At 50.5% G+C, this 27,964-nt stretch overlaps 1 protein-coding gene across 2 annotated transcripts; it reads right to left on the bottom strand.

The window, feature by feature from the left end:
• Nucleotides 1-823: 823 nt before the first annotated feature.
• On the bottom strand, nt 824-27,964 carry CSNK2A2 (casein kinase 2 alpha 2). 2 transcript variants are annotated; one of them, XM_084215456.1, is made up of 12 exons: nt 27,760-27,964; nt 27,441-27,552; nt 16,557-16,658; nt 15,784-15,834; nt 9,566-9,625; nt 7,498-7,581; nt 6,519-6,629; nt 6,203-6,304; nt 5,789-5,889; nt 4,921-5,069; nt 4,640-4,733; nt 824-1,230 (listed from the first exon to the last, which is right to left on the bottom strand). In XM_084215456.1, exons 1-11 carry the CDS (start codon nt 27,861-27,863, stop codon nt 4,657-4,659), a joined length of 1,053 nt encoding a protein of 350 aa, XP_084071582.1. In that variant the 5' UTR covers nt 27,864-27,964; the 3' UTR covers nt 824-1,230; nt 4,640-4,656. The 2 variants fall into 2 exon arrangements, with proteins under 2 accessions (XP_084071582.1, XP_084071581.1); XM_084215455.1 differs by lacking the exon at nt 824-1,230 and having other exon boundaries at nt 3,273-4,733.

The following is a 27,964-nucleotide window of genomic DNA, read 5'->3' as shown; positions in this document are numbered from 1 at the left end:
TGTGCAATTCCACTTTGGCCAGTGCCCAGGGCTGGGTGAGAGCAGTGCTGAGTGGTTCTGTGCTTGGCAGGAGCCCATGGCTGAGCTCCCCTTCCTGGGAACCAGCAACAGGTCTCTCTTTCCTAGGCAAGAGCCTTGTCTCAGAGGTACCCTTTCCCCTGGGCAGCTTCAGTATAGGGAAAAACTATAGGGAAGACCATATGGGCAATGAAGGAATGGGACAACACAAGAGAAATTAACCATGTACAGTCATACAGAGTCCAGCTGGTGGCTTTTAGACAGAATTTCAAGTGGTTCATTAATACCTAAGACCAGAGCCCAGCTTGGCCAACAACCATTATTGCAGGCAGCCTCTCCTGAGCACTGCCAGTGAAGGACCACATCTGAGAGGAACTCCTGCAATGCAGGACCTCCAGGCTCATAGCTTTGCAGTCATGGTGCTGGGGAGGAGGAGGAGAGCCTGAGCCCAAGAAAGAAGAGATGGGAGCTCCAGCGGTTCACAGACAGAGTCATGCCCAAGCCCCCCCAAGGTTGGAAAGAACAGGTACCAGCATTAGCACTCAGGCCACCACCCAGGCAGGCACCTTCAGAAGAGTGTGGGGGCCTAAGGAGGGAAAGGAAAAACACCTCCAAAGGTGGCAAGTGGCTCCTTTGCCTCTGCCCACACTGACTTTGTACGATTTTCTCTTGCTTTCCTCACCCAGCCTGTCCTAGCCAGGCACAGGAACAGCTCACTCTGCCAGCACTCTCCAGCTCCCTCCCCACTGAATACTCCTCCTTGCATGCTTCTTTTAAAACTTTTATTCAACAATATAGAATTCTTTTAATTATAGTATAGAACTGTCCATCACGATACTACATCCCCTGCAACCCCCATGTCCTGGAAGAGACAGGCACAAGCTGTCTAACCGTGGTCCATCAGAGGTTGGGGGGTAACAGCTGGAACAGAGGAAGGAACGACTAACCAACAACTGCTTTGCACACCCTTCACATTTCCACGCTTTCTGGGTCAGGAAGAGCTCAACAAGGAAACAGAGGCAGAAGAACCTTTAACACTCGGAGGGAAGGGCTGCGGTCATAGCGAGGCGAGTGCCGTCCAGCCAGGCGTGTGCCCCGCTCTGAGCCCTGCCCGCGCCGCGCAGTCCGCCCGCCGTCGCTCTACCGCGCCGATGGGACGTTTGATTTGGTTCTCATTCTGCTTATGGAAAATTGGGAGCAACAGCATCGGACCTGAGGAGAGACGGGAGGAGGGAAGTGAGCGTCGCAGGGCACTGCCAGCTCAACACGGAGCTCCTTGGCTGGGCACGCTGCCCCGGATCTGCCACCCCACCCCAGCCAGGCCCAGGCGCACCCTCCGTGGCTCTCTGGATCTGGGCACAGCAGGGAACCTCAGCCTGCTTTGGAAGAGGCGAGAAGCGAAGGCAGAGCTGAGAAAGGCAAGAGAGAGATGCAGTCCAGCAAAGCAGAACTGTCACAGACAGCCAGAGACAAGTTTGGACTTTTTTCCCATGACCTGCTGTTTGGAGTTTCCCTCCACTACCACAAACACCTCCCACAATTCCACTAAAAGTGCCCATCGTGCCCAGCACACTTGCAACAGACAAGCTGGCAAAGCTGCTTGTTGCATCCATTTCCTATTGCATCTCTCAGTGGCTTCTGCAGCTCAGTTTTGAGCTTTTCTTCTTACAAGGCACTCAGCCAAACCAATGCTCTACCTCTGCTAGAAAGCTGGAGCCAGGCCAGCTGAAAGGCCAGGAACATGCACTAGAACTCTCCTAACTTTCTCCAGGAGAAAGCAGATGAAGATGCATGTTTCCCAGTCCTCTTAACTTCCTAGGGACAAAGCACTCTTCCCCAGCTCCTGGCTCTCCTTACAGCCAGGAGAATGCTTTGCTAAGGTCCAGAGGAGAGGAGGATTTCCTGCTCTGAGTGCTGGAAGAGCCACTGGCTGCAGAGATAAACTGGTGCAAGCTGCAGTTAAACATCCTCACTGCCCTGGGATCAGGAGACTCCACACCCTCCTCATTCCCAGACTACTCTTGCTTAGCTGCTGTTTCCCTCCAGGATGAATCTGTCACTGCTCATCCTGCCCTAGAGCTGGGGTAGGGATGTTGGGAGGTAAGGGGCAGGTTGTTCCAGGCTCTCTGCTTACTGCAACCAGGGAAAGCCATTTCAGTCTCTGGAAGAACAAGTCTCTTCCTCTGCTTGAGGGTACCAGGAAAGAATTCCTGATGCAGGTTTACAGAACAGACACTTCCCCAAGTACCACCTTGAAATTTCACCATCAGGCTCAGACACTGTCAAGCATTTATATGCAGCACACTTATACACAATGGTCAACACTGTTCACCTACCAAAGTTCCCCCACTCAACCCATTTTTCTTCTCCCCACCTCTTCTGCCTTGCCCCTCCAGAAGCTGGGAATGCCAACACACAAGAGCTGGAAAACAGACAAGCTTCTCCCATAGCAACTTGGACAGGCCATGAGAAACATCCACTTCTCAATGAAGCAATTCAATAGATACTTAAAATCAGTTCAAAACTTGATATTAAAACCCCAAACCAACCCTGCTGGTACTGGCACAGCATAAGAGCACGAGAGACCTCCCTGCCCCTCAGGCCAGGCAGCCAGGAGGGTGGGCAGATAGAAGGGGAGGGCTCGGAACACTCACCACTGCCTTCAGCAGCCTCTGCAGCACAGTAAATGCTAGCAAGGCCCTGCAGGATGGCAGCTGCTCCTCAGCCAGACACCCAGGACAGTCCCCCCTGTCCCCAGGTGCAAGGGACAGCTACTCCCTACTCAGCACATCTTTAGACCAAGCCATCCACACAGGCTGAAATCAGACGAGCAGGGGGGTACACAGGGGGAGAACCCCAAGTTCCAGCTGTGCAGTGGTGACCTGGGCTGACCCACCAGGTAAGAGCAGTCAGGTCTGTCCCTCAGGCAGTGCCTGTTTGGGCCAGTGCAGCACAAGAGCCGAGCCCCACGCTGTGCCCAAACCCTCACACCTCTGCGGCCCCGTGGCAGCGGAGACAATCTGCCCCAGAGAAACTCTCAGGGCTGACAGCAGGAAGAACTGCAATCAAAGACTGAGTGAGAGATCCCAAAAAAACACAGACAAGAGGGGCTGGAAGAGCTGACCTGCCCTCCTGGAGGAGACAAGGCCTCCAGCTCTCAGGCCTTCTGGCTATCCCATAGATTTGAGACGGCAGACATTCAGACGTATAGATATTTATTGGTTTCAGTGAATTATACAAATGGATTGACCTGCTGTCGATGCCAATAGAACTTTATTGGAATATGGAATGTAAACAGATGTTTCAAATAGAAACATTGCAACCTTATAAAAAAATTAACTATTTCAACAATGCCGCAGAAGGAAATTCTGTGTTTAGGTGCTGGTGGGAAAACACTATCTCCAGCGTCTAGGTTTGAGTGTCACCAGAACCACTTGATGAAGTTACACACAGAACAAGTAGAGGAGGCAACTGTGAATTGTGGGGCTATAAAGCCATCGAGGGATCTGATGAAAGAACCCAGAAGACGAACCCCCACCCCCCAACAGGATCGGCACCCCAGAATTCAACAAATGGCTGACTTTGTTAAAACACTGCGTGGGATCCCAAGGCCTGGATCAGTAGCTGCACAGCCCCCACCCTGATGCCGCTGTTTGTTGATCCTCCCCCCTCCCTGTGCTCTCCTCCCCGGCCTCCTCTCCACTCCTCCATCCTGCGGTGCTGGATTGAACCGCTCCAGAGCTGTGCTCTGGCACAAGTCTGCGTCTGGCACGAATTCTCATGGGAGCCACGTCATGAGGTACGTGGTTGCACACCTATCACAAAAAATCTTGCAACACTGACTTTCCTGAGCTCGGTGGGAAAGTCTGGATAGTCCCTCCCATCTCCTGCCACAAGAGCAGCCCTCACATTCACAAGTTTCCAAAGCAGGTCTATTGAGTTTCTTCTCAGAGCGAGCCTTTGTCAAACACACTGGAGGGGGGGGATCTCCTCTCCCCAGCAACTCGGATCAGTGCCTTCGTTTTAATGCTCCAAACCAATCCTGAGATGCTGCTGGGTTTGTGGGTTGTTTTTTGTCAAACTCCCCCCCCTCCCCCCCAACCACCCCGGCATTCACAATTGAAACTGGAATTCAAGGGCCAAATTCAAGCCCAGAGTGAGCAGTAAAGACTTGGACCTCAAAACAGAGTTGCACCTGCTGACCCCCAGCCTGAATTTGGTTCATTCAGAGTCTACAAGTCAGAAAGGCAAGTTTAGAAAGAGGCATGCTAAGGGCTGATGGTGGAACGACCAATTTGTCCCCACCAGCATGGTGGGGAAGGCTGGACTGAGAAGGAAGAGAAGGATCCATAGAGATGTGAACCAGAATCAGTTGTGTGGAGCCCTGGGGATATCACTACATATTTAGCTCTTGCAAGACCATTTGCCCAGGGCTTTGGTACCACAGGGTTAGAGTTACATTAACCACAACCACCAGAGAGGAACTGAGGTTTAAGACCCCCCCCAAGGTTAGATTTCTGCCGAGTATAAAGGGGAGGGAAAGGAGGGGGGGGTCCTTGGTTCTTTTCCCTTCACTGTGTGACCGAAGGTTTTGCTTTTATTTGTAAACATCTTGAATTACCCGTCGTTTTCCAGTCCTCATCGTGCTGTTGTCATGCCACTGGAGAGCACAGCATTTTCTGAGCTGGGCTGGGACTGCTCCTTCACCACTGGATCTGCAGGAGACAGACCAGGCAGGAAAAGGAAACAGTATTTAATAAAGCGGAAGCTCCACCCAGGCAAATCCTTCCAGAGAGACTGCCCTGAAAGCCCACAGAGCTGCTAAGGCTTTTGCAGAGTGGGGAGCCAAAATTTGCCCCCACAACTCCATCCCTGCTGGCCCCAGCTACTGCACAGACTCACAGAAATAGGGGTGATCCATGGCCTCCTTGGCAGTCAGCCTCTGTTGATGGTCATATCGCAGCAGCTTGTCCAGGAGGTCAAGGACTTCAGGACTGACCAGGTGCCTGTTCTCACTGTGGATGAAGTTCTCCCAGCGCTTCCGGGAATGCCTGCAAAGGGAAAAAGGGACCAGCTGTCACTGCACAGCACTACCCCCGTGTCCCATGGGAATCACCTGCCACCAGCCACTTCTGAGTATAGGTGGCTGTGATAAACAGCCCATAGCTCTTTCTTGCACAAGCTACTGCCCAGCAAACACCTGCCAAAGGTGAAAAATCCTCTTCTTTATGTACACAACTGTATGAGCTCCTGTGCCAGAAAAGGAACAACATTGCACATGCCCTTCTGCCTACAGGGACTAGACAACAGCATGTGGCAGGCAGGGTGACACTCTTGGGACTAGAACTGGTCTGGCTTCCCAGCCAGCCTCACAGAAGCTGTCCTCACTAATCCCAGCCTCACAGAATCTGTCCTCACTATTCCATACATTCCACTTGTCCTTTACAGAAACCTCAATTGGAAAACTCTGAGCCACTCAGCCCACACTTAACTGCAGTTTCTACATCTCCATGTAAAGGATGTGAACATGCAGGAGAGAGAAGAAATAGGGGACGGCACAGGAATCATGGGAGACACAAAAGGAAAGAGCCTGCATTTCAGTGACTTCCTGAGATGGCATGAGCAGCTAGATGTGAAGCCTGCAAGCAGCACCATTATCCAGAAGATCGAGCAGGCCTTTGCTGAGAGTGCCTCAAGGGTACAGACATCAGTTTATCTCCCTCTCTGTGCTTACAAGAAAAAAAAGGCAGCATTTCACTTCTCCACTTACTGGCCCAGGATGTCATTGAAGTGTGGGTCCAGTTCTATGTGGTACTTCTTGAGATACCCATACAGCTCATCTGTGCCCAGGACCTTTGCGATGCGAACCAGCTGGAACAAAAGGCATGTTCAGAGAGCAGAAGGGCAGCCCACCACTCTTTTGCAGAGGCAGAGCTGCCCAAATCTAAGAGCCCTCCTTCTGGAAACATCCAGACAGAAGGAGTTTCTCCCTTGAAACTTGCTTTTGCAAGATGTGCAGAAAGCAAGTTTCCTACACATGGCAGCAAAATAAGAGATAACTCAACCAAACATAGCAGCATCCTCCCGGCCTGGCAGCCCCATCCCCAGAGCCTCCCCACTGTACACACAGAGATGAACTGGGGACAAACTTTTCACAAAGTAAGCCAGGTAACAATGTCTTTACTTGGTCATAATTGTCCTGGCCGTGGAAGAAGGGCTCCTTTCGGAAGATCATGCTTGCCAGCATACAGCCTAAACTCCACATGTCTAAGCTGTAGTCATACATCTGAGGGAGAAAAGGAGAAGCTGTCAGAAAAAGCACACTCACCACAGCCTGGTTCCCCACAAGCACAGGCAGCCTCAGCCTTTGCGCTTCACAGCCAGCCTCTCTCCAACCCAGGCAATGCCCTGACAGGCAAAACCAGACAACCCAAAGGTGGCTGAAGTGCAGCCATAAGTGTTATCACTGGATAGACAGCAAGGAGGAGACAGACTCTTACTTGGTAGTCCACAAGGAGCTCTGGTCCTTTGAAGTACCTGGAGGCCACACGGACGTTGTATTCCTGAGCTGGATGGTAGAACTCGGCCAGACCCCAGTCTATGAGCCGCAGCTGAGCGTGCAAGAGAGACACAGAGTCACCAGCCGGGCAGGAGAAGCCCCAATGGCCAAACCTCAATCCCTTGATGCAAGTGTGGAGCCCAGGGTGGAGGGAGGACCTTTGTGGACAGCAGATGCTCTCAGCAGTTCTCTGATCAGGTTTTTCCCTTTCCCATAACATCAGATGGTGGGGCAAAGCCCAGCTTAGACAGACTGCCTTCTGAGTCCAAGCACACTTTTACTGCTGGGCAGCTGGCTCCTTACCAGCACCACCAGGTCCTTGAGTACCAGGGAGCAGGCAAAAGTCTTATTCCACTGTTTAGAAGGGCTGGGCAGTGTTGATTTTACCTGGGGACTGAGAGCAGAAAATGGGGTAGGAGGGGCTCAGCACACTCTGCAAGGCAGACCATCCCCACAGCTGCAGAGGTGGCCAACCTGCTTCCTAGAGACGGACTCCAGTAAGAGATTCCCTTCCTTATACACCTTGCCTTGTCTGTACAGCTACTGCTGATTGACAGAGAGGGACCTGTGGACCACCAACTAGTTCCTTGACAAAAATTCCAGGTCCCTTGGCAGGCACACACAGCACTCAATGGGACAGAAGTACCATGATGGGGTGGGGTGGGCCCCTGTGCTGCCCATTTCCTGTGGTCTAACCAGCACATCCCAGCAGTGAGGAAGCCATGGACTCCCACTGAGGTGCTTCCCTGTGGGACTTTGACCACCTCCTGATGCTGGCACAGATGGAGAGGAGCCAGTAGAGAAAGGTTACAGAGGTTTGTGCAGGTTAAGGGGTATCTGCCAGGGCTATGGGTACAGAGGCAGCAGAGCTTTCAGTTTTCCTGGAAAACCCCTCCTTGTAAGCCCTGGTGTCACAGTACCTTTTTCTGTTGGTGGTCTATCATGACGTTGTGGGGTTTGACATCCCTGTGCATGATTCCCATGCTGTGACAGTAATCCAGGGCCTGGCAGACACACACACATTAGACATGGCTGTAACCATGGGCACAGCATTACCAATGTAACAGACAGTTCTCAGGCAGAGGCAAGAGTTCACAAGAAGTGCCATAACCCTGGCACATGGAATGAGCAGTTTCAGCTCTTATGCTGCACATGATAAAGTGACAAGCTGGCAACAAGACTGTTGGACCTTGTGCCCTACTGCAGTCACAGGTGTTCCCCATGTTCCTTGCACAGTTGTTGAAGAACATAATGCAGAGAGGTGTCCCACCTGGTGGCAAGCCCAGTGCTCCAACCTGGGTAGCCCTGGTGCTTCCTAGGTCAGGCTCTCTTCCCTAGAAAGGGAATGATTCCTACATGCATGCAGTTTTATGGCCTTCCAGTGAGGCTTTCCACTTGTGTCCCAAGTTAGAAAGTCACCTCTGCCCTGCTGATTTAAGCCAAACTGCACTTAAAAAAGGCAAGTGATAGCACGAGGGAGAGCAAAGCTTGTAGGCAAGAGCACATATAAGCTCCCCAGCTCCATGACCTTGCACCACTTGCCCCCCCAGCGCAGCTGTTCCCTTGAGCAAGGGGGTGAGAATGTTGTTTTCTCATCTCCAAGGGGAGGGAGATCCATCCATCAACATCTATCAGATGCTATGGCATCTCCAGCAGCACAGAAAGAGGGTACAGCTTGTAGTCATTCAATATCCAAGACACCAGTGCCAGGGAAGCAACGCTGTCCTTGGGCCTGTGCCACAATGGGAAGCAAGGAGGCAACAGCTTCCATCCCAGCAGAGAACAGCCCTGCAGTGACTCGTGGCCTCACAGCCCACAGGACTCTCAGCAAACTGTGCTTCTGGATCTCCAGTCCAGGAGATCTCTAACAGGCTACACAAACTGCTTCCAGGGATGAAGCTCTTCTAGTGTTTTGTGTTGCCAAGGCTCAAGTATCATCTAAACTTCATCACTCCTCCCATCCTAATCTCAGGCTGCCTCAGGCTCACTCCCATACCCAGCAGGAAGGTCCTTCCCTTGCACACAGGTGGGCAAGCATGGGGCTGAAGAGAAGAAAGCCTCCCTTGAGCCCACTGGATCTGTTTCAGGAAGTCTCCTTCAGCCATCAAGTCTTGGAGCACAAAGGGCTTTCCTAGCCTGTCCCACTCATTTCCAGAAACATGGGAGCTGCGAAGTGCCAGCCCAGAAGTGCCAAGGCCCTGCTAGGACCTGAGACAGCCAAGCTGCTGCTCCAGCAGGTCAGCCCAGAACAGCCCTGGGATGGGTCAAACCTGTCAGCTCCCCCTTGTGCCCTGCTGCCTCCCCTGTCCTGCAGCTGGAGACCCCCAAGAGCCAGAGCAGCACATCCCACAGACCTGCCATGGCTCCTGGAGGGAATTTCCATGGGGAAGTGAAAGCTAGGCTAGTTAAGGGGAGGTATTCAGGGCACTCCTCACCTTTCATCAGAGGGGCAAGGAAAGCTTTGTCTGGGAGGTGTCAAAGGAAAATACTGATGTTACGTGTAACAGCTGGCATAACTAGTGGGCAGAATTCACCTTCTGGGGCTGCATTTGAATACTGCAGCAGAGGAAAGCCTGGAGCTGCCAATCCCTCTCTCCTACTCTCCCTAGCATCACAGCTCCCCAGCCCTGCCTCAAGGGCCTTGTCCTGGCTCTGGCTGTTTTTCTGGGAGTTGATTTTCCTCACAGCAGCCCAATGGTGCAAGAATCATAGGGAGACCAAGCACAGCTCTACCTGGTGACACAATGACAAACACTTGAGACCTCAGAGAATCACAGACTCTTTGGAGGTGACCAGAGGGCCCCAGTTTGGCTGAAATACCTCACAGCAACAAGCCAGGTAACCCAATCTCTTCCCAAACCTTCCCATGTCATGAGACTTGGATTCTGCACTGAAGGAACCTCTTAGCAACAGTGCCCCATGAGCCCCACTACTGCCACTCTTGTTCCTGGTCTCCCCATCCAGACTGTCATGTGCAATGCCACTCACCTTAAGCAGCTCATACATATAAAACCGAATATCAAAGTCTGTCAGGATCTGGTACAGTTGCTGAAACAGATTTGGGGAGGGGGGAGAAAAAAACAGAGAAAAAATAAATACTCCAGATTTGCATTAGTTTAATTTTCTGCACCCCACCTGCTTCTAGTCATTGATCCATTCCAGATTCCCTATGAATGCTACCATTCCTGAGGGCTCTCCTGATCTCAGACCTGCCAGGAAATCTAGAAAAGATGCAAGAGCTCCTGTGAAATGCTACTGGCATCATTCAGACTTGTCACAACTTTCCAGCAGGAGATGTCTGGCTGTCTGTCCAAGGGGGACAGAGCAAAAGCTCTGGAGGAGGTACAGAAAATTGTGACTTTCTTTCTGTTGTCAGGTCACTGTCATGACTTTGTATGTCAGCACTGACAACAGCATTCAAAGAAGGTGGGCTGGGAACACATGGGAAGGTGTCCAGGGATTCAGGGTGTGACAGGGAGAGGAAAACATCAATCTAAAGGAGCATGGGGTTGGGAGGCACAAAGAGAGCCAGCCTTAGAGCCACAGGGCTCTATCCTCTCCTCTATCCCAGGGTAAAGGCTAATGCAACTGAAGAACACAGGAATGCTTGTGGGACCAAGGAGAGCACAATTTGAGTAGTAGGGAAGCGCTCACTGCCACCACTCTCCTCTCCTCTGTTCTGCAGCAGCTCATGTGGAAGTGACAGAGCTCCAGGGGGCACTTTAACCTGCCCTGTGCCACCAGCACCATCACAGGAAAACTCATCTTCCTGCTGCTCCCACACCAGGTCACAGCTGGCCCAAAATTTGCCTTCTGTTCAGTATCTGTCAGTGGCTGTGGAGTCAGTCCAACCTTGATGAGCTGTCCTCTCTTCCAGGGAAAGCAAGGCAAGATGCCAGGGCAAGGCAAGGAAGGACACTCACAGAGCAGCAGTGGGACCAGACCTCTCTGCCCTTTCTTACAAACAAGGATCATCTCACAGCTCAGACAAATCACCAATTGCATCAGCACTGGAGCCCGCTGTCCATCACAGGCACCACTTGGCAGCTTCAGGAAAAATCCCAGAGCAAGGGATTGAAATTCACATTCCAAAGAAGCAGCTCTGGCCCTGGATCCCCTCCAGGCCCATGCTGAGATCCTCAGGTTCCTGCCTTACTGAGGGCCATCTGCAAACAGCCCCTACCCAGCCCCAAAATCAGAAATAATTTGATAACATACAAGTGTCACTTACACACAGAGAGCTTTAACAGCCTCCAGGACACAACTGCATTGTATTCTCATGAGCTGGGATGATCCTAATGCTTTGGAGCAACCCAGTGAAGCAGACAAGTGAGCAGGGAGCAAAAAAGACATAGCCACAAGCTACAGAGACATAGCAGGGATGGATTTTCTGATTTGTGCACAACTGATGCAGGACACAGGGCCAGCAGAGGACAGCTGAGTCCTTCCAGGTCTGTTGAAATGGCTTCCTAGGTTACAAACACTGTAAGAAATGTGTAAAACATGTCTTTCTGGCATTCACTGCCCTGTTCAACTTCACCTGGCAACATCAATGCTCCTAGGGAAGGAGGAGGGCAGGAAAGGCAGTGGCAATACAAGGCTAGGCCTCATTTTCCTATTTCCTGGCTCTCTGCCTCTTGCTGCCTGGAAGTGGGAAGGGGATGGATGGGAGGTCACCAATGTGTTTCTTCTCAGACCTGCAATGCTGTTGCTTCTCTGGCTCATGGCCTTTGGCACTGGGCCATGATAAGCCCAAATACTGTTGGGCAAACAGCATTCAACAGATTTCCCTAGGAGAGCTGCCTGTGAAACCCAGCCCCTCTGACCTCTGGCAGTGCCAAGGCCAGCAGTGCCCAGCTCTGCTCACCACAGGGAACAGTCCCTGCAGGAGCCTGCTCAGCCCTACAGCAGCCAATGAATGCACACAGCTTTGAAGGACAGAGCCAAGGTTTCCACTGCAAGTGGCTCCTGCACAGGCAGCTGCCTCAAGCAGGCTTTGACAGTGGGCTCCAAATCCCCTTTGCCCAGCCCAGCAGGGCAGGACAGACACCTCCTTTGCACACATGCTCTGTTCTTACAGCTGTCTCTGTGCAGTAGGATTATCAGAAACATCACTGTGGGGATCACTCGGACCCAGCTCAAACATCTGCCCAGCACTCGGGATCCCAGAGGCCTCAGAGACCTGGGCTGATCTCCTTTCTCCATACAGAGCACCAGGAAAGGCCAAACCCACCCACAGGCAGCCAGTACCCCTCTCCAGCTTTCGGTGATATTTTGGCACACATCACAGAACCAATCATAAACCAATCCTGTTCGTGCCTGAGGAAGCAGAGACACACTTCCCCCAGCATGGGGCTGACAGGAGTTAAATGCTTATTCCTCTCCCTTGAGTGAGCAACACAGCTGGCTACGTGCAGGAAGCAGCATCTGCAGAGCAACAGGGTGGCTGTGAGGAGATACACTGCTTTGGGGTGCAGGGCAGCAGCAGCAACAAAAGGAAAAAAATGGGAAAACAGTTCCCAAAGCATCCCGCCTTGGCAGCCACACAGGGGAGGAGAATCTTTTCTACTTCTGCATTACTTATGCAGGGCAACAACCATTTTTTTAAACAAACCCTGGATGTAAAAAGATATAACCCATGCACAATTTCCCTCAGCAACTGGGCCTGAAAAGTCACCAAAATGGAGGTGAAGTGGAAGACTTGCCTCAAAAGCCCACTGTACCCACAATTCCAGCAGGCTGAACATCCAAAAGCAACTCTCCATTGCTCACCTTTCTTACCCATCTCAGCTTCAGCTCCAAACCTGCTAGAGCAAACCCAACCAAGAACTGCTCCTTGAGACCTGTCTCTGTCCCCATTTGCCTCTTTGGGGCAATGAAAGGCACAGTACAAAATACGTGACAGCTGACAGTGGCTGAAGTGCAGGCGTCTCATTTCTGGTTTGAAACCAATTAGAGAAAGACATTTAATTTCACTGATGGCTCCTCAGTTGCATGTGGCTCTGCAGTGCAGCTTTCATTTAAGGCAAATTGCTGTGGGGATCTTGAATGCTCTCAGATGACAAGTAATGCAGCAGGTCTGAAGAGAAACACTAACCCTGTACACAAGCTGCTGTCCTCACACAGCAGAATACATACCCAGCCTGGCTCCAGCTCATCCTCCTGGCAAGTGCTGTCACCTCCAGAAGGGACCAGACAGGTAATTTAAGAAAATGTAATCAGCTCTGGGGAGGTATCACCTAAGTCTCCTGTTTATACCATCATTTAAGACTAGTGAAATAAAAGCTTGTGCTTCTGATCTGGGATCAGCCACAGCTTGGATCTCACAGAACTGCAGCTTCTGCCCAGGCACAGAGAGCTGAGGAAACCCAGCAGCCACTTCCAAGGGTGCACTGGCATGAACAGTGTTCTGCCATTGGAACAGGCAAAGGGGTCAAAGTATTAGCATCAAAGCAAAAATTAATAATGCTTGAGGAAAGGAACTTCCAGAAAGGAGACAACTGAGCAGACATCCAAGTTTGTGAGCAATTACTGCCAACAGGACAGAGAAAAATGAGAGCCTGTGGAGTGGTCAGCAACCACCTGGTGCCTGCAAAACGTGTCACCAGGAGCTAAGGCCTCCCAGCCATCCTCACAGGGGGAAGGTCAGCCAGGACTGCCAACACTGCAGCAGCATTTCCCCTCCAGGGCTGCCAGCAGGCTGGGAGTCACAGCCCTCAGCCACACAAGCTGCCCTGGGAACCCCTCACACACTCTGAAGGTGATTTGCCAGTGACATGCTGGCTCTCATCAGTGCTGAATCCAGATGCCAACTGAGAGATGGGCACATCAGCAATAGCCACATCCAAACAAAGAGAAGAGGTCCTTGTCACCTGGATTAGCTCCTGTGGCACTAAACTCCAGCAAAACTTGGCTGCCCAGGGAGATAAGGACTTTGGAGTAGGGGGACAATGACTGAAGCTCTCTAGCTGCTTCACATGTGGAGGTACAGAGCAAGCTGAGACAACAAAAGTGGTCTCACATACTCTGTACTCTCTGTTTGGCACTTCAGAGCAAGGGAAGAGACATCTTGGGAGTTTCTATATAGAAGAAGACACCCACAGGCACCCTCAGTAGAAGCAGCTCTATAATCTGCAATTAGTTGCAGCCCCAAGAACCTACTCAAACAGGCAGACAGCTCATGGGAGTGGAGCATCAAACAACCCACACACCCCATACACAGCTAGGGAAATTCAGGTTACAAATAAGCTCTGAACACAAGAAGCCACACTGCATGCCCTGGGGACACACTTGCATTCCCAAGACAAGTTATTCCTGCCTTGTACCAATCAGCATCAAAAGCATCAATACTTTCTGTCTTGGACTTGTACAGCTGTGAATTTGGACTTCCCCAAGGAGCAAGGCTTTCTCCCAGGAGCCTACAAAAGTCTGCTGCAAGCTCATGTAGTTGTTTCTAATGCAACAGCCAGAGCTGAGCACTGTCACTCGTGCAGTGGCCAGTCCAGTGCTCCTCACTGCTGCAGCAGTGCCCAGCCTGGCTCTCCATGTGGCCAGGATGGCCAAAGGACCATGAGCCCCAAGCCCAGCATTTTCAGTTAAGAGTCCCTGCTGGCCACCAGCCCCAAGGTACTGCTGAACACTCCACTTCATGGACACATTTCAGTTTCTGGGGGATATCCTTGAGGAAAATTTTTTCTTCCAAGGACACGTCAGAGTGGTGTAATCACATTTTGACTTGGAGACACACAAAGCAATCCTCAGCAAGGTGTACCACTGCCTGAGCAATGTACCTTATGTCAAGACATGTATTAAAAATAAAAATCAGTGAAATAATTAAAAGGTCTCCAAAGAGAAAGTTAAAAACTTCTAGGACCAGCATTCCAAGCAGGCTATGGGTCACAGAAGCACAGGGTCACATTCCCAACACACAAGGCACTGGCACAGCCCAGCTGATGTCAACAAAGCCCAAGCAAACCAAACCTGCTTTAATTAGCCCTGAAAGGTCACCACAGAGCACTCCTCTCATGGCTGTTTACTTGATGGAGGCAACACTCCTCTCCCCACCCAGAGCTGTCAGGGCAGATGCTGCTGCAAGTTGCTGTTATTGTGGCTCATGCAGTGTATCTCTACATGGTTTAAGCAGCACTCAGACCTTCACTGCAGCATGGCTGCAGCTCTGGCTACATACACACATCCCACCTGGCAGCATCCAGCTCACCAGGCCCACCCCAGAGGGACACAAGCTATGTGTGCTGTCCCTCAGCATGCAGGGCTGCAGGAGCTAGTATGTGAGCCAGCTGCCTCCTTTATAACCAACACCAGCCCAAGATCCTTCTCTGGGTGTTTGGTACATCTGCTTCCTACAAAACCTGTACCTACATAATGATCTGGGACAGAAAGGAAGAAAAAACACCATCCCATAACATGGAATGAAAGAGATCCCTGAATGGAGCAGGAGGGATGACTGCTGGCTTTCTAATGGCAACTGCTCAATTAATTCTCCACCACTGACTTAGTGATTTAGGGTAAAGGCTCACATGGGGGAAGCAAAGATACCATTAAGATAGGTGTGGCTGCTAATTATAGATCCCTTTTGTCTAGAAGCATTTTGGAAGCAGAGGCAGGTGTAGCTGCAGTCTGACAGAAGGACCCTCATTTTGGGAACAGTAATATCCCTTGGAGCCTCCAGACATCAGAAGAACCAGGGAATATGCTGCAGCCGCAGACAAGGAAAAAAAGCTCTTAAGATGTATTCAGGAATGTTCAACCCCTCACTACCAGGCCCATGAGCAGTGGGAGATGAGCACTCCAGCCTTTGCCACCCCACAGTTCCCAGGTCTGAAGGATTCCAGAATAAATCAGTGTCACCAGCTGCATCAACTGCACTGCTGTAAACAGAGCACTACAGCTCAGGGATTAACTTGGGCTGAATATATAGCACAGCAGTGATTACTAAATTGAGAGGGGAGCAAGAATATCTAACCTGTTGACCTTACTCTTCAGAGTTGGGACATTCAGCACACAAACCTTTTATGCCTTTTCATCTAGAGCTCAATAACAGGTTTCTGATTTACATGGAGATAGAAAAGTGAAGCTGACAATTGTGAAAACTCTAAATTCCCCCTACAGCTCTTGAGGATTATATGAAAAACACAACATTTTAAAGAAATGGGAAGCCTCCCTCCTCTACACTCAGGCAAACTCACCTTAAAATCTGTGTTATTGATGTACTCAAACACCAGAGCAGGGGTCTTTGACTGCAAGAGAGAAAAAGTCATGGTTTAAAATACACACTTGATCTTTCTTTGGCTCCAAGAGACCTGAGAAAGTCTCTGCTTCCTGCCCAGCCCTCACTAGGGACAGCAAGGTGGGAGCAGGACATGGCAAGTGCAGCCCTGCTCACACCCCACACACTGAGCACCAGCTCGGCATTTTGGCCAGCGCTGCTCCCCCCTTGCCATGGAGCAGAGAGTGTACTGGGCAAGGCAAAACCTGTCACAAGGAGCTGAGGCCTCCCAGCCTTCCTCCCAGGAGAGAGGTCAGCCAGGACCGTGACACTGCAGCAGGATTTCCTCTCCAGGGCTGCCAGCAGGCCGGGAGTCACAGCCCTCAGCCAGCTGCCAGTCACAGAAAACTCCCCAGGAATGGGGTAACTGTGGCAGTGCAGACCATGACATGACCACTGGTCACTGGGTAGGACAGCAACCAGAAGGATTAAAGGGCTTAATATCCAGTTGCCCTGGCTGGCACTTAGGTTACAGATGCCAGACAGAAGGTTACAGGCTCTACTTTCTTACAGAAAATTTGTAGGACTTCAAAACTTTCCCCCATCAGCTGGAGCAACCCACGAAGGACACAGAAGGGGTGTTGAAGAGTCTGGGGAACGTGGAAAGGAAGAGGAGCCCACCAAACCAACCAGCCTGTGCCTTCAGCTGGTGGGAAGGCAATCCCAGCACACCCCCCCAACACAGGCACCTACCACTGGATCCTTGACAGTGTCAATCAGATTAATGATGTTGGTGCCACCACGGAGATTCTCCAGAATCTTAACCTCGCGTTTTATCTTCTTTTTCTTCACTGGCTTAAATAGACAAAAGAAATTAGAAGTGAGAGTCCTTTCAGAAATAAACACTGACTTCTGTCACTGATTTTGACTGGAATACATCACCTCCCCTCCTCTCTCTGCTCCCACCCTCACATGGGAACATTTTTAGCACCAAAGAGGAGAGAGACACTTTGCATGAGCTAGGATTTCCCCCTCATCCATGAAACCCTTCCATGCATCAGGGGGACAATCAAACCCCTCCAGACAAACAGAACTATGACTCCAGTAACTGTGGTTAAAAGTGTCTTGGACTGCCATGTGGTAACTTCAGCATACTGATTCATGTTGTGCACTCAGAGTCACAGGACAAGCATGGTGGACCTAGCTCTGCTTTTGTCTACCAGCACTAGCCAGTCTTTCACTTTTCAACCTGTTTCCCAATGAGTACTTGAATCCCATGAAACAATAATCTGAGAGTCTCCAGCACCAAGATTACTTGTAAGCTCAGACACTGCTGTGCCTCACTTGTAAACATCTCAAATGCACAGTGCCAACTGCACTGCATGTCACTGCATCCATAACCATGATTACTTTTAAAGCCTAAAGATATTTTAAACAGTTTTGACTCCTCCTCTAATCTGCTCAGTCTCAGGAGCCCTCTTTGCAAAGTAAGCTTTCCTCTGGACATCCCCCTGCGGAGACTGACAAAGAACAGCTGCTCCCAAGGCAGAGGCTCAGTGCTTGGGCTGGCTTTTACACTCTGCTGATCCAGTGGTTCACTTCAATGCAAATGATTGTTTCTGTAACTCATCCACTCCCAGCACAACCCCAGCTCCGTGCCTGCTGGAAATGAAAGGCAGTGTAGAGCAGATAAGAGGTGAGACTTTTTAATGAGCCTTGGCTATTGACCAGCATGGGCAGCACCAGCTGCAAGTCACCAAGTCTAGCAGTCCTTCATTCCATATCTGGAACATCCCCTCTTGCCCCACCAGTACCACTAAAAAGAACTGCAGAGACATCTTGCAGGGACTGCTAAAGCCCTTTGCTAGTAAAGCCCCATCTCTGAGGCTGCTGATGAAAGCACTCCTCTCCAGACTTCTAGCTTTCTAAAACATTCATCATCTGGCACTGAATCTGGTGTGTGTGGAGGGGTGTGATGAGGAATGGCAAAGGTATGAGGCACCTTCCCAAAGTAACACACGTTAGCAGATGTCTGTGTGAAGGACAAGGAGCCACGGGAGCTCAGCAGCTCATGCTCACCACCTCACCTCTGCCACAGCATGCTGATGGTACAACTCATACTTCCCTTACAGGCAAATCCGAGGCAATCCCTGTGTTCAGACCCGTGGCAGAAATGTATGAGCAGATAGGAGAAGGAACAGAAGGTTTTATATAGTGGGAAAATATGGCATTTATGTAAGTGATAAAATATGCTGTATTTCCAGGCTCTTCAGGTGGCTGAAACCTTCAGATTCGAATCCTGCTCTTCTCCTCTTGCAAGTTAAAAGGCATGAGCTAGACTTTAAAGCCAAAAGATGAGAATCTCAGCCTGAAGCAAAGTGCCAAAAATAACACCAATGCCAGCACAGGGAGTGTCAGCACCTCATAAAGCCACTGTGGAAAATGGCAGCAAGGCCACCGCAGCTGTCAGAGCTGGAGCGATGCTGGGCAGGGCTTGCTGGGGAGTGGGACCAACAGCCCCAGGGCAGTACCCAGAGAATGCTGGAGCTCCTGGGAGCTTGGACACAAAGGGACAATCAGGGACAATCAGTCAGAGCAGGGGCGTGTAAACCAGCAAGAGTGAGGGCTACATCTTGGAACCTGAGAGGAGGATGCTTCATTAGGAACTAATTTAATTTATGTCAGCATGGAGACAGACACCGCCCTTGTGTCACCCACATGCACAGATCTTACCAGAAGGCCAAGATGGAATTAGAGAATGTAATTTGGTTACTCTGCTTTCCCAGTGAGGCAGATGCACACACAAGCTGTTTTCCAAGGAACTTCAAAGAGGAATTGAGGCACTGACATCCTGAAGGTGCTCCCTGAATGGCCTGGCTATGACAGACATGCCTTCCAGCCTCTTTGCTGCAACACTTGCACCTGACTGGGAGCTTAAACAGTCCCTGAACACAACCAAGAGAACCCAAAGCCCACTGTGAAACACCTTTCCCTTTGTACTGTAGCTATTTCAGGGGCCTTTTGTATCAGCTAGGTAGGGAAGGATATCCCTCCAAGATTCCCTTTTCTCCTTTCATAGCAACCACTGCTTCTACTGGGGTAGGAGTTGTTGTCTTCCAGTCACTTCCACATGTTTTTTTTACCTTTTGTAGGATGGGAAAATGATGCTCTGCGTTATCTCCATCAGTTATCTACCCTTACCCACCACACACTAAAACACTAGAGAAGACAAAATCAGTGACTTTTAGAAAAAAGGAGAGAAGAAAGTTGGTCTTTTTTAATGAAATGCCTGAAGATAATCACCACCAGCAGCATCTCTGACATCACCAAGGGAAGACACTTGGGTGAACACTGTCTCAGCAAGAGGGAGAGTTAAAAGCCACTCGCTGTTTGCACTTTTTCCCGCTAAGCTGCAGGACTGCAGAGCTCTGGCCAGGCTGGTCACACCATCCCCACATCAGCTGTGAGCTGGGACCAGGGCCCCACCAGCCTCCAGGCAGGGCTGGGGCTGGGAAGCCCTGCATCCTCAGACTCGGAGTGGGGTTTTCCACCACTAAGTAAACAAGGATGAGGCAAAAGAAATTCCATTGGCTTAAGTCATTTCAGAGGAAAAGCTATTGCCTAGGAGTGTCCTCAGAGAGAGCAATGGGGGGAACAGTTTCCCCATTTCAGTGGTGACTGCTGGTCTGCACCCCATCCCACACAGCTTTCACCCACCCAGCCTCATGCCACCTCCTACCCACAGGTCCCACACCACTGCTCCAGCCACAGCTGCACAGCCCCTGGATGTGCTATGCAAGGGCACATCACTGGGGCTCCTTTTTTGCCCAGTAACCCATTCTAAGCCCAAGCCCTTGCATCTGGGAAGTCAAACACCTTGGTGCAAACCACTCCAACACATGGCCAGCACTGCACTGGGGGTAACTGCTCAAACCAGAGAAACTTTGCTGACTTCCCTCATGTCCCAGAGCCCAGTGCAGCTGAAACTACAGGCTGGCAGCAGGATATCAGCCACGCACCAGGATTAAGTCTGGGTTGCTACAACTGTCTCTCAGAGTCACCCGATCTGTCTCTCCAAGGATGTTGACTCCAAACACACATGGATTAAATGTGAACTGAAGCTATTATGGCCTCCAACCATCTGCCTCTCCCAGCAGGGATAGCTTCTAAAACACCAGCCCTTGCAGCCAGAGTATTTTTAACAATACTCATTTAAGGCTATTTTATTAAACCAGACTATGAACGGCAGCATTTCAGGTTGTGCTTCCTACACAGGCCAGTCCTCCTGCACTGGGAGGGGGATTTCCAGCAGAGGAAAGGAGCAGACACCTCGACAAAATTAACTGCTCCTGAGTTTGATCTGCCTGTGTTTGCTAGGCAATGTTTTACACAGGTACAGCCTCCAACTCCATCTGTTCTCACGCCAGAGGTATTTCAAAGCTTTCCTCCATGCTGGGATTCTCCAGTGACCAGTATGGGTCAAAGCCCTTCCCTCTGGAAGGGGCTCCAACACAGTCCCTCTGCTCTGTTCAAACACCTACTTCTGTGAAATCTGTACAAACTTGACAGCTTGGAGACTTCTGTCGCATTTGGTTGAAATTGGCCAACCAGTGCAAAAACTACTGGGGGGAGGAGGGGGAGAAAGGCTGACAGACAGCAGGATTGCGTAAGACTCGTTTCCATAGGAAACCAGGCTAAAAGACATGTCTCAGTTTAACCGTGTCTACACTGGGAGGGGTTTAATTACTTCAACTGCATCAGTACCCTTAGAACAACATTACTGTCTAGCACAAGCCAGTTTTCCAGTTTCCCAGAAAATTGCTTCCTTCCTCAGGCAAACTGGAAGTGAGGTGGCTGTGGATTGTGGAGACAAAACATGCAGCTCAAAGCTGTCCACTACACTGAGTGCCCAGAGCAGAGGGACAAGATGACCTCCAGACACAGAAGGATGGTCTCTGTCCACAGCCACCTATCCTTTGCTGGCTGCAGGATTCCCGCCCTACCAGCCAAATGGACAAAGATGCTTCAATTCACTTGAAAGTCAGGCAGAAGAGGCAGTTACAGTGACCAGAGCTACCTCAACTCTCTTTGCCCAAAGACTGGGGAGCATCATGCAAAGCTATTCCTCTGCAGAGGTGAAAAATGTCACACAACAAGCTTTGCAGTCAGGTAGATCCAGAAGAAAACACCTTTTTGTGATCAAGAGAACAGATCCTGGGTCATTTCCCACAGGATCATGCAAACTTGTAAGCAGGGAAGGAGTCCAGCTGCAGCAAACACCAGCTGGGAGAATTAACATTGTTTGCTAAAATAAACCTTTAAATAAAAGACTGCAACCATCACTTCCTGTCTTGAATGAATAAATGGCTGCCTGGTTAAACATCTTTTTTGCTTGGTTTCTAAAGCAAAGGGTTCTAAAGCACAGTTCTGTCAGATGCTCCAGTTCCAGCCTTCCCCAACAACCTGGGAAGGCATTGCTTGAATTCAAGCAAAGAGAGAAATCAGATTTGTTATCCAAAGTTCTCTATGAATTTTCTCACTGTACAAAGAAAAGCAGTGACCAGGAAGCATGTGAAATATGAGTTAAGTCCAAAGCATAAAAATCATTTTACATTAGCCCAGAGCAGGCAGCCTGGCAGTGCACACATGCTGCCAGCTGAGGAGCACATGTGCTGCTCTGGAGGAATCCCAGAAGGTGCTGGGCTTTGCCCAGCAGGTGCTCTGAAACAAAACTGGGGTTAGCACAGCAGGAAAGAAGGTTTAGCAGTCAAAAGATACAAATCCACGAGAAACTAAAGTAATGTATTCCACCACGCCATTAAAAAAAAAATCAATTATTTGCTCACCAAGCCTGAATAGCCTGGAAATACAACGATGCTTCCAGTGAACAAGCAGGGAGATGTCAACACACAATGTCCAGGACCAGTGAAAGGCTCGAGCAGCATCCCTGTCACAGGCTTTGAACATTTAAAAGCTGGCACTAGAAGCTCATTTGTCTCTAGCAAGTATTATCAAAAGGATCACAATAATCGGCCTATAAAGCCCAACACCAATTGCTCAATAGGAAAATTGGCTTCAGAGCAGCTCTGCTTATTTTGCCAGACATCAGCTGGGAAACCAAATACTCATATTCCAAAGAGCTACAAAATCGAGGAGCCCACTTATGTTAACATTCTGTTGGTTGTTTGCATTTTACCACTTCCATTGTGGAAATTCAAACTTTTGTGAGCTGCTCTTGAATTTTAGAAAAGAGGGGGGAAAGACATACCTTGAAAGTACAAAAGTACTATTGCTTTTTTAGTTAAATAAAATATACTTAAGTTTGGTAGAATATCCCAGCATGTATATTCTGAAGGCAGTTTCATTCTTTCCTTCAGAATCCTTTTCATTCCAACATGGCACACCCCAAAACAGCCCTCCTGGGGCTTCAGAACTGCCCATGATACATCAAGAGTTCTGCAGTTAACTAAAAGTGAGACACATGAGGACCAAGCTCTGATTCCCACCACCATTCCAGGGGATGGGAATCATTCCTTTAGGCCCTTGCAAACAGACACAATGCTGTATCTCACCCTTCTCCACGTGGGAGCTGCAGCTTTGCAGCTCATCAGTTCCTTGGGGTTACACCACCACCACGAGAGTCACCAGCTGCATCTCCAGGCCTCTGCAAGGCACCCAGTACTGTCCCAGTTGGTCTCAGCTCACACAAGGCTGGGCTCCAGCAGCCAACTCTGCCAAGCTTATTGTGGGCAACTGGAGTTTGAAAGACCAGAGCTGTGTACCCATCTCTCTTGCAAAAGGGCTCATTTCAAGACTGCCAGAGGAGGAAGTGGGCCAGGGGGAGCTGATTCAGTGCATGCAAATGCAGGAGGAGCAAGAGACTGAGTTACCAGGAGCAGGCATTGAACGGCTTTGGTGGAAGGTCACTGATGCAGTCAAAAGCTCCAGCCTGAGGGACCAACAGCATCCAATCCTATTTCCCTGTGCAATCCCTTCTGCACACCAGCATGAGAGTCATTTCAGCCTCCCTCTGGAACAAGCTGATGTATGTGAGCTCTAAATCTTGTAGACAGAAGAAAACTTGGCACAGTCACCATCCCAACTTGGTTCTCTAGCTAGAGTGATAACTGGAGTTCAACACTGGCAGGATCTTCCAAGAGTGCCTGGTATAAGCAGCAGCTCTGGAGGGTTCACACAGCCCAAATGGGGGAACAGGGGAAAAATAAAGCCAAACAAACAAGAATGCACTTGTGAAACCATGTACATGGTTGAAATTTCCAGTGCATGGACTCAGCACAGAGGGACAAAAGCCACCAAAGGAGAAAAAGGCTATTTCATCACTGCTGCAGGACCTCCATCTCACTGGTCCCTCTCCTTGCATCTGCATTCTTCCCCTACCTCCACCCATGTTGTGCCTATGCAGAGTAACCACACTAGGAGACAAAAGTCTCATTATGATGGGTTTCATGCTTTGCAGGCAAGTAGAGCATACATGGAGACACAGGTGCATCACAAAAGCAGGATGACTCCTGACTCCTGTAGTGACCTGCCAACATGGATGCTGTAATCTCCACCCCCATGGAGGGGGTGCAGTAGGGATGGAGGCAGTACAGGAGACCGGGAGGTGAAGGACACACCTATACAGGTGGTACAGCCAACACTCCCCACCAGCACTAACTGCAGGTAACTCATTTGTAAAAGCATCATTCTCACTACATGGTATCACCTGTAGCAGTTACAAGCAATGTGGAAAGTCAGCCTTCGGCTTTTGGAGTGGCAACTTGCAACACTGTTCACATCCTCCAAGAAAACTGTTACCCCAGAACAGAGGATTCACTTTAAAGGCATGCAGGGAGACATTTTGGAGCTGCATTAGCAGAAAAACAAAACGAGAAGCTCATCAAAGAGACAGCACAGACTGACTGCAGTGGTCCATCAAAAACTTCTGTGCGGTAAGATACGGAAGAGGAGAGCTGTGCTTCAGATACCTGCATTGCATGTAGACAACACAGGACTCACTGGCAACAAGGATGTTTTAAACTTCCTTTGTATGTGCTGAGGAATGTCAGGCCTCATCCTGGGAGTCAAACCTTAGCATCAGATTTAAGCACGACACAAAAACACGTACAGAACACTTTCACACCCTCCCCCTTCCTGGTGTGGGCTGCCCCAAGGCAGGCAGGAAGCAGGGCCACAGCTGTACCCAGACCAGCCACATCAAAAAGCAGACAGGAACCTCCAACACCAGCAAGGGACTGTGGAGCAGAACTGCTGGCTGACTCCATGCTCTACTAATTTGAGGGGTAGGAAGGTCAGTACAGTACAGTCCCCACACTTCAGAACCTTCTCACTCTTTGCTCCCTAAATACATTGAAAAGGGGGACAGATGTCCTCTGCCTCACTGCTCAAGATAAAAGCTTCTGGAAGATGTGGGCAGGGGGTGTCTTGTGTGGCAAACCAGGCTCCAGCACCACTGCTTTGCACACATCATCCTACACAGTGCATCCTGATGTCCTGCTGCAGTGGAGTGAGAAGCAACATGCTTGCTTCGTTTGCCTTTTTAAAAAAGAGCTGCAAAATTTTCCCAGGAAAAGTGACATTAAGAGCATCATATTTAAGGTACTTGATCCAGAAAATGGTAATGTCAAAGTCATTTGCATGATCTTCATTCTCTTCCTTTGCTGATACACGTTATGACCACAACTAACAACGTCCCATTTTCCTGCAGGATATGCCTGGTCCTGCACTTGGGGTAGCAGAACTGAAGGGAAATGCTGGGTGATGGCCAGGGAAACAGGACACCTTGCTTTATGGAAGTCTGAAAGGCTGAGAGCACTGTGCTACCAACCAGAGCCCTCAGCTTCCTGGCCTTGTCCAAAGCTGAAGTCTTCATGAAGCACTTGTAGACAAACCAGGCAAGTGGCTGCCCTAAGAGGAAGAGCAGTTATCTCCCTCATGAAGCCCTAAACCAGGACCTATGCTCTAGTCTCAGCTTTGTTAAGGCTAAGGGACTTGCCCAAAGTCACACAGGAAATCTCTGTGGCTCAGTTCTGCATCAAAGGGTGATAAAATTTCCTGACCTCTGTGGAGGATGGTACAAGATGTTCAGGTAGTACAACACCAAAGCAGGGGAAGTACTTGCTATGCGCTGGCTTGAGCTCCGTAAGGACGGGCTGCTTCAAAGAGCAAAGGCCAGGAAGACACACCAGTGACTACCCATGAAGCTGAGATATCAAGACAGTGACTCTTGCTAAAACTCACTCTAACACCTAACATAAACTGTACTCTCAAAAAATGTTAAAGAGAAAGGAACAATTGTGCTAAACATCTGCATCCATTGCCCAACCACGGTACTTCCCTTTGACCCATCCCTGCATCACACAAAAACCTGAAGACTTTTGGTTGCATTTCTTATCTCACAGAATCCAAATTTTTACCCAGTTAGGAGGAACAGAGACACCCAGCCCCTCTGCTAAGGCTCCCCTGTAGATACATGCAATTATGTTTGCAATTAAGTTTTGAGTCTAGTTACAGGAAACCAGAGGCACTTTCCACAGATCAGAGTGATGTTATTGCCACACTTCACAGGTTTTCATAATGTACACAACGTTGTGCTCTGAAACTCCCTTCTCACTGACCCACTTTCCACTGAGGAGAAAGTTCATCTTTATTTATCTGGACCTTCTGCTTTTCCTTGCTTGCTCACAGGAATGCTGTCTGCATGTTAATGCAAGCGGGGAGAGCCAGGGGAACCAGTGGCAACACCAACCACTTCATATCTGGGACAATCCAGTCTCCTGCTTGCAGGGCATTAAGGCAACACACTCAGGCCCCAAGGAGAAGGAGCACCCAGCTGCCCTCAGATGACTCTTGCCAGCTGACTCACCGTCCAAGGCTGACAGGCTCCCTAGACGTGACAGAGTTCAGCTGCCACAGGCAGAGCAGCATTGCTCCAGGGGAGGCTCTCTGGCCTGGGAAGAGGCAAGGAGCAGGGTTTCTGATGACTTTCCCTGCAGCCTCCACTCAGCCTCGTGGTGCCTTTCTATGTGGGACAAGACCTAGGATTTCAATAAACCACAGCAGTCCCAAAAAGGCCATCAAGGGCTCCAGAGCAGCATGCACAAGTGCACGGTTTCCCCAGGCTGGCCACAAGGCATCTTGCTGTAAAATCCAGCTCTGCATTTGCCACTTATGACCACTGTCGCACAGCAAAAACTTCTGCCTGCATCTGCTTTAAAAAAGACAAAACACCAAACCACAGAAAGCATCCAAAGGAGGGGGAGCATACCAGAGGAACCTGGCTTGGCACGTGAACCTCACCACTCTGCCCTGACGTCAGGAGCAGCCACAGAGGTTCTCCCAAACAGCTCACCTGGCCACCTCCCTGCCCACAGCCAAAGCTGGGGCTTGTGTGCCTCCTCCCAGAGGCAGATGGAAGATCATCACCTTTCTCAGGAGCGCTGGGTGGACAAACCATGGCAAGTTCTTTAGGAAACTAAGGCAGATCCCAAGGAAGCAGGCACAGTGAGAGAGTGGGAATAGCAGCAGAGACAGCCAGACACGCTATCCGAGTGGATCTACTGAGTGCCTTAAGGCTACAGCCCTGCAGAGATGCATGTCCTGGAAAGCTGCTCTTCTCAGTGGCTGCAGGGGCACACTAAGCTCAGAATCCCCTGCACACTGTGGATGAATGTGTGCCCAAATTCTTAGGACACCCATGGTCAGACACTGGCTCCCACGTGCTCTTGGGGAACAAGTGACAAGTGTTGCTGGTCCAACAAGTGACAGCCGCAAGTGTCAGCCAAGGCAGAACCAAACATACTGCAACTCTAACCTTTCATCTCTGTCTTAACTCCCCTGCCTGCCCTGAGATCACCAACACAGAGTGCTGCTAGGACAGTTAGCACAGCCTGCTGTGAGCTGTTGCTTCAGTGTCAAACACGGTGAGACGTGCCCTGCAGTGTACAACCCGTGCACAGCCATCCCAAACTACAACCTCCCAGTGCTGCACAAAGCTCCCCACAGCCCAGCCCCAGCAGGGTCAACACACCAGCACACAGGTCACCAACACTGCCAAACTTTGGTAGCTCTCCTTAAGCCCTCTCAAGTTTCCAGTGTTTGTAGTCTGGCTGTGATGAAATTGTTTCCCACATCAGATCCTCTAAAGGACTGAATATAAAATATTGGTGCTTTTTTAACCGCTGAGCATCCCACAGCCTGGCTCTGAAAAGGCCACATGCCACTGTCTAGAGATTAACAGAAGGATTCCCCCCTCCAGGCTTCACATTCCTGTTGAAATGGCAGTCCCTGGGCTGTTTTAGACAGGCATTGCCAGATAGGATTTGCCAAACACAGGCAGAACATGCAACGCTGTTCAAATGTCAGGACTCAGAGCTCTCCCCCACCAGAGGAATTCTCAGCCCTGAGCTACGCTGGACAAGGAGGGGTGGAGACATCAAAACATCACTACAGCACGCAAGACACCAAATCCATTTCCAAACACACCATCCCAATGTCCTTAAGGAGAAAACAGGAGTTTTGGGCTGAAGAAAGAGATCCAACAGTTCTTTGGACCCAGCTCCTCTCTCTCTTGCTCCCAGCCACCACAAGCCTCTACATCATCAACAGGATACTCACCTTGAGGATCTTCACGACGACCCTCTCGTTGTTGGTGATGTTGATAGCTTCAAAAACCTCGCTGTACTTCCCTCGACCGAGCTTTCGAACCAGCTGGTAGTCGTCCTGGTTGCTGCGGGCACCAAGAGGAGAGAGGCGGTGGTGGGGGAAGAGTGGATAACGAACAGGGCAGCAGGCCGGGGAGAGGGGTCCCCTCCCAGCCTCGCCCCCTCCGCAGCCCCCGGGACAGCCCAGCACGGGAGCGGGGGATCAGGAAACCCTCCCCACGGGTTGAGGCCCTCCCGCGCCAGGGAGGGCGGGTCCCCGCACGGCGCTTTACCCCCAGCTCGGGACGTGCGCCTCGTAGTCCCAGTACTCGCGGCTCCTCAGGCTGTTCACCTCCGCGTACACCCGCGCCCGGCTGCCGGCGGCCGGGCCGGGCATGGCGGCGCCGGGCGGCGGCTGCAGCAGGAGGAGGAGGAGGGCGCGGGGCCGGCGCGGGAGGCCGGCGAGGCGGGGCGCGGCGCGCAGGAGGGCGGCGGCGG

The sequence above is a fragment of the Fringilla coelebs genome, assembly GCF_963513975.1.
Source record: "Fringilla coelebs genome assembly, chromosome: 14".
Lineage (NCBI taxonomy): Eukaryota > Metazoa > Chordata > Aves > Passeriformes > Fringillidae > Fringilla > Fringilla coelebs.
This window is presented reverse-complemented; position numbering and strand designations above follow the sequence as displayed.

Excerpts from the sequence above, each read along its gene's own strand:
- CSNK2A2 (XM_084215456.1), bottom strand. The coding sequence starts at position 27,863 with ATGCCCGGCCCGGCCGCCGGCAGCCGGGCGCGGGTGTACGCGGAGGTG. Across the intron at positions 6,630-7,497 it reads TAGACCACCAACAGAAAAAG|CTGCGGCTCATAGACTGGGG; the intron begins GTACTGTGACAC and ends TTGCACGCTCAG. Across the intron at positions 5,070-5,788 it reads TTCAATGACATCCTGGGCCA|GCATTCCCGGAAGCGCTGGG; the intron begins GTAAGTGGAGAA and ends TTCCCTTTGCAG.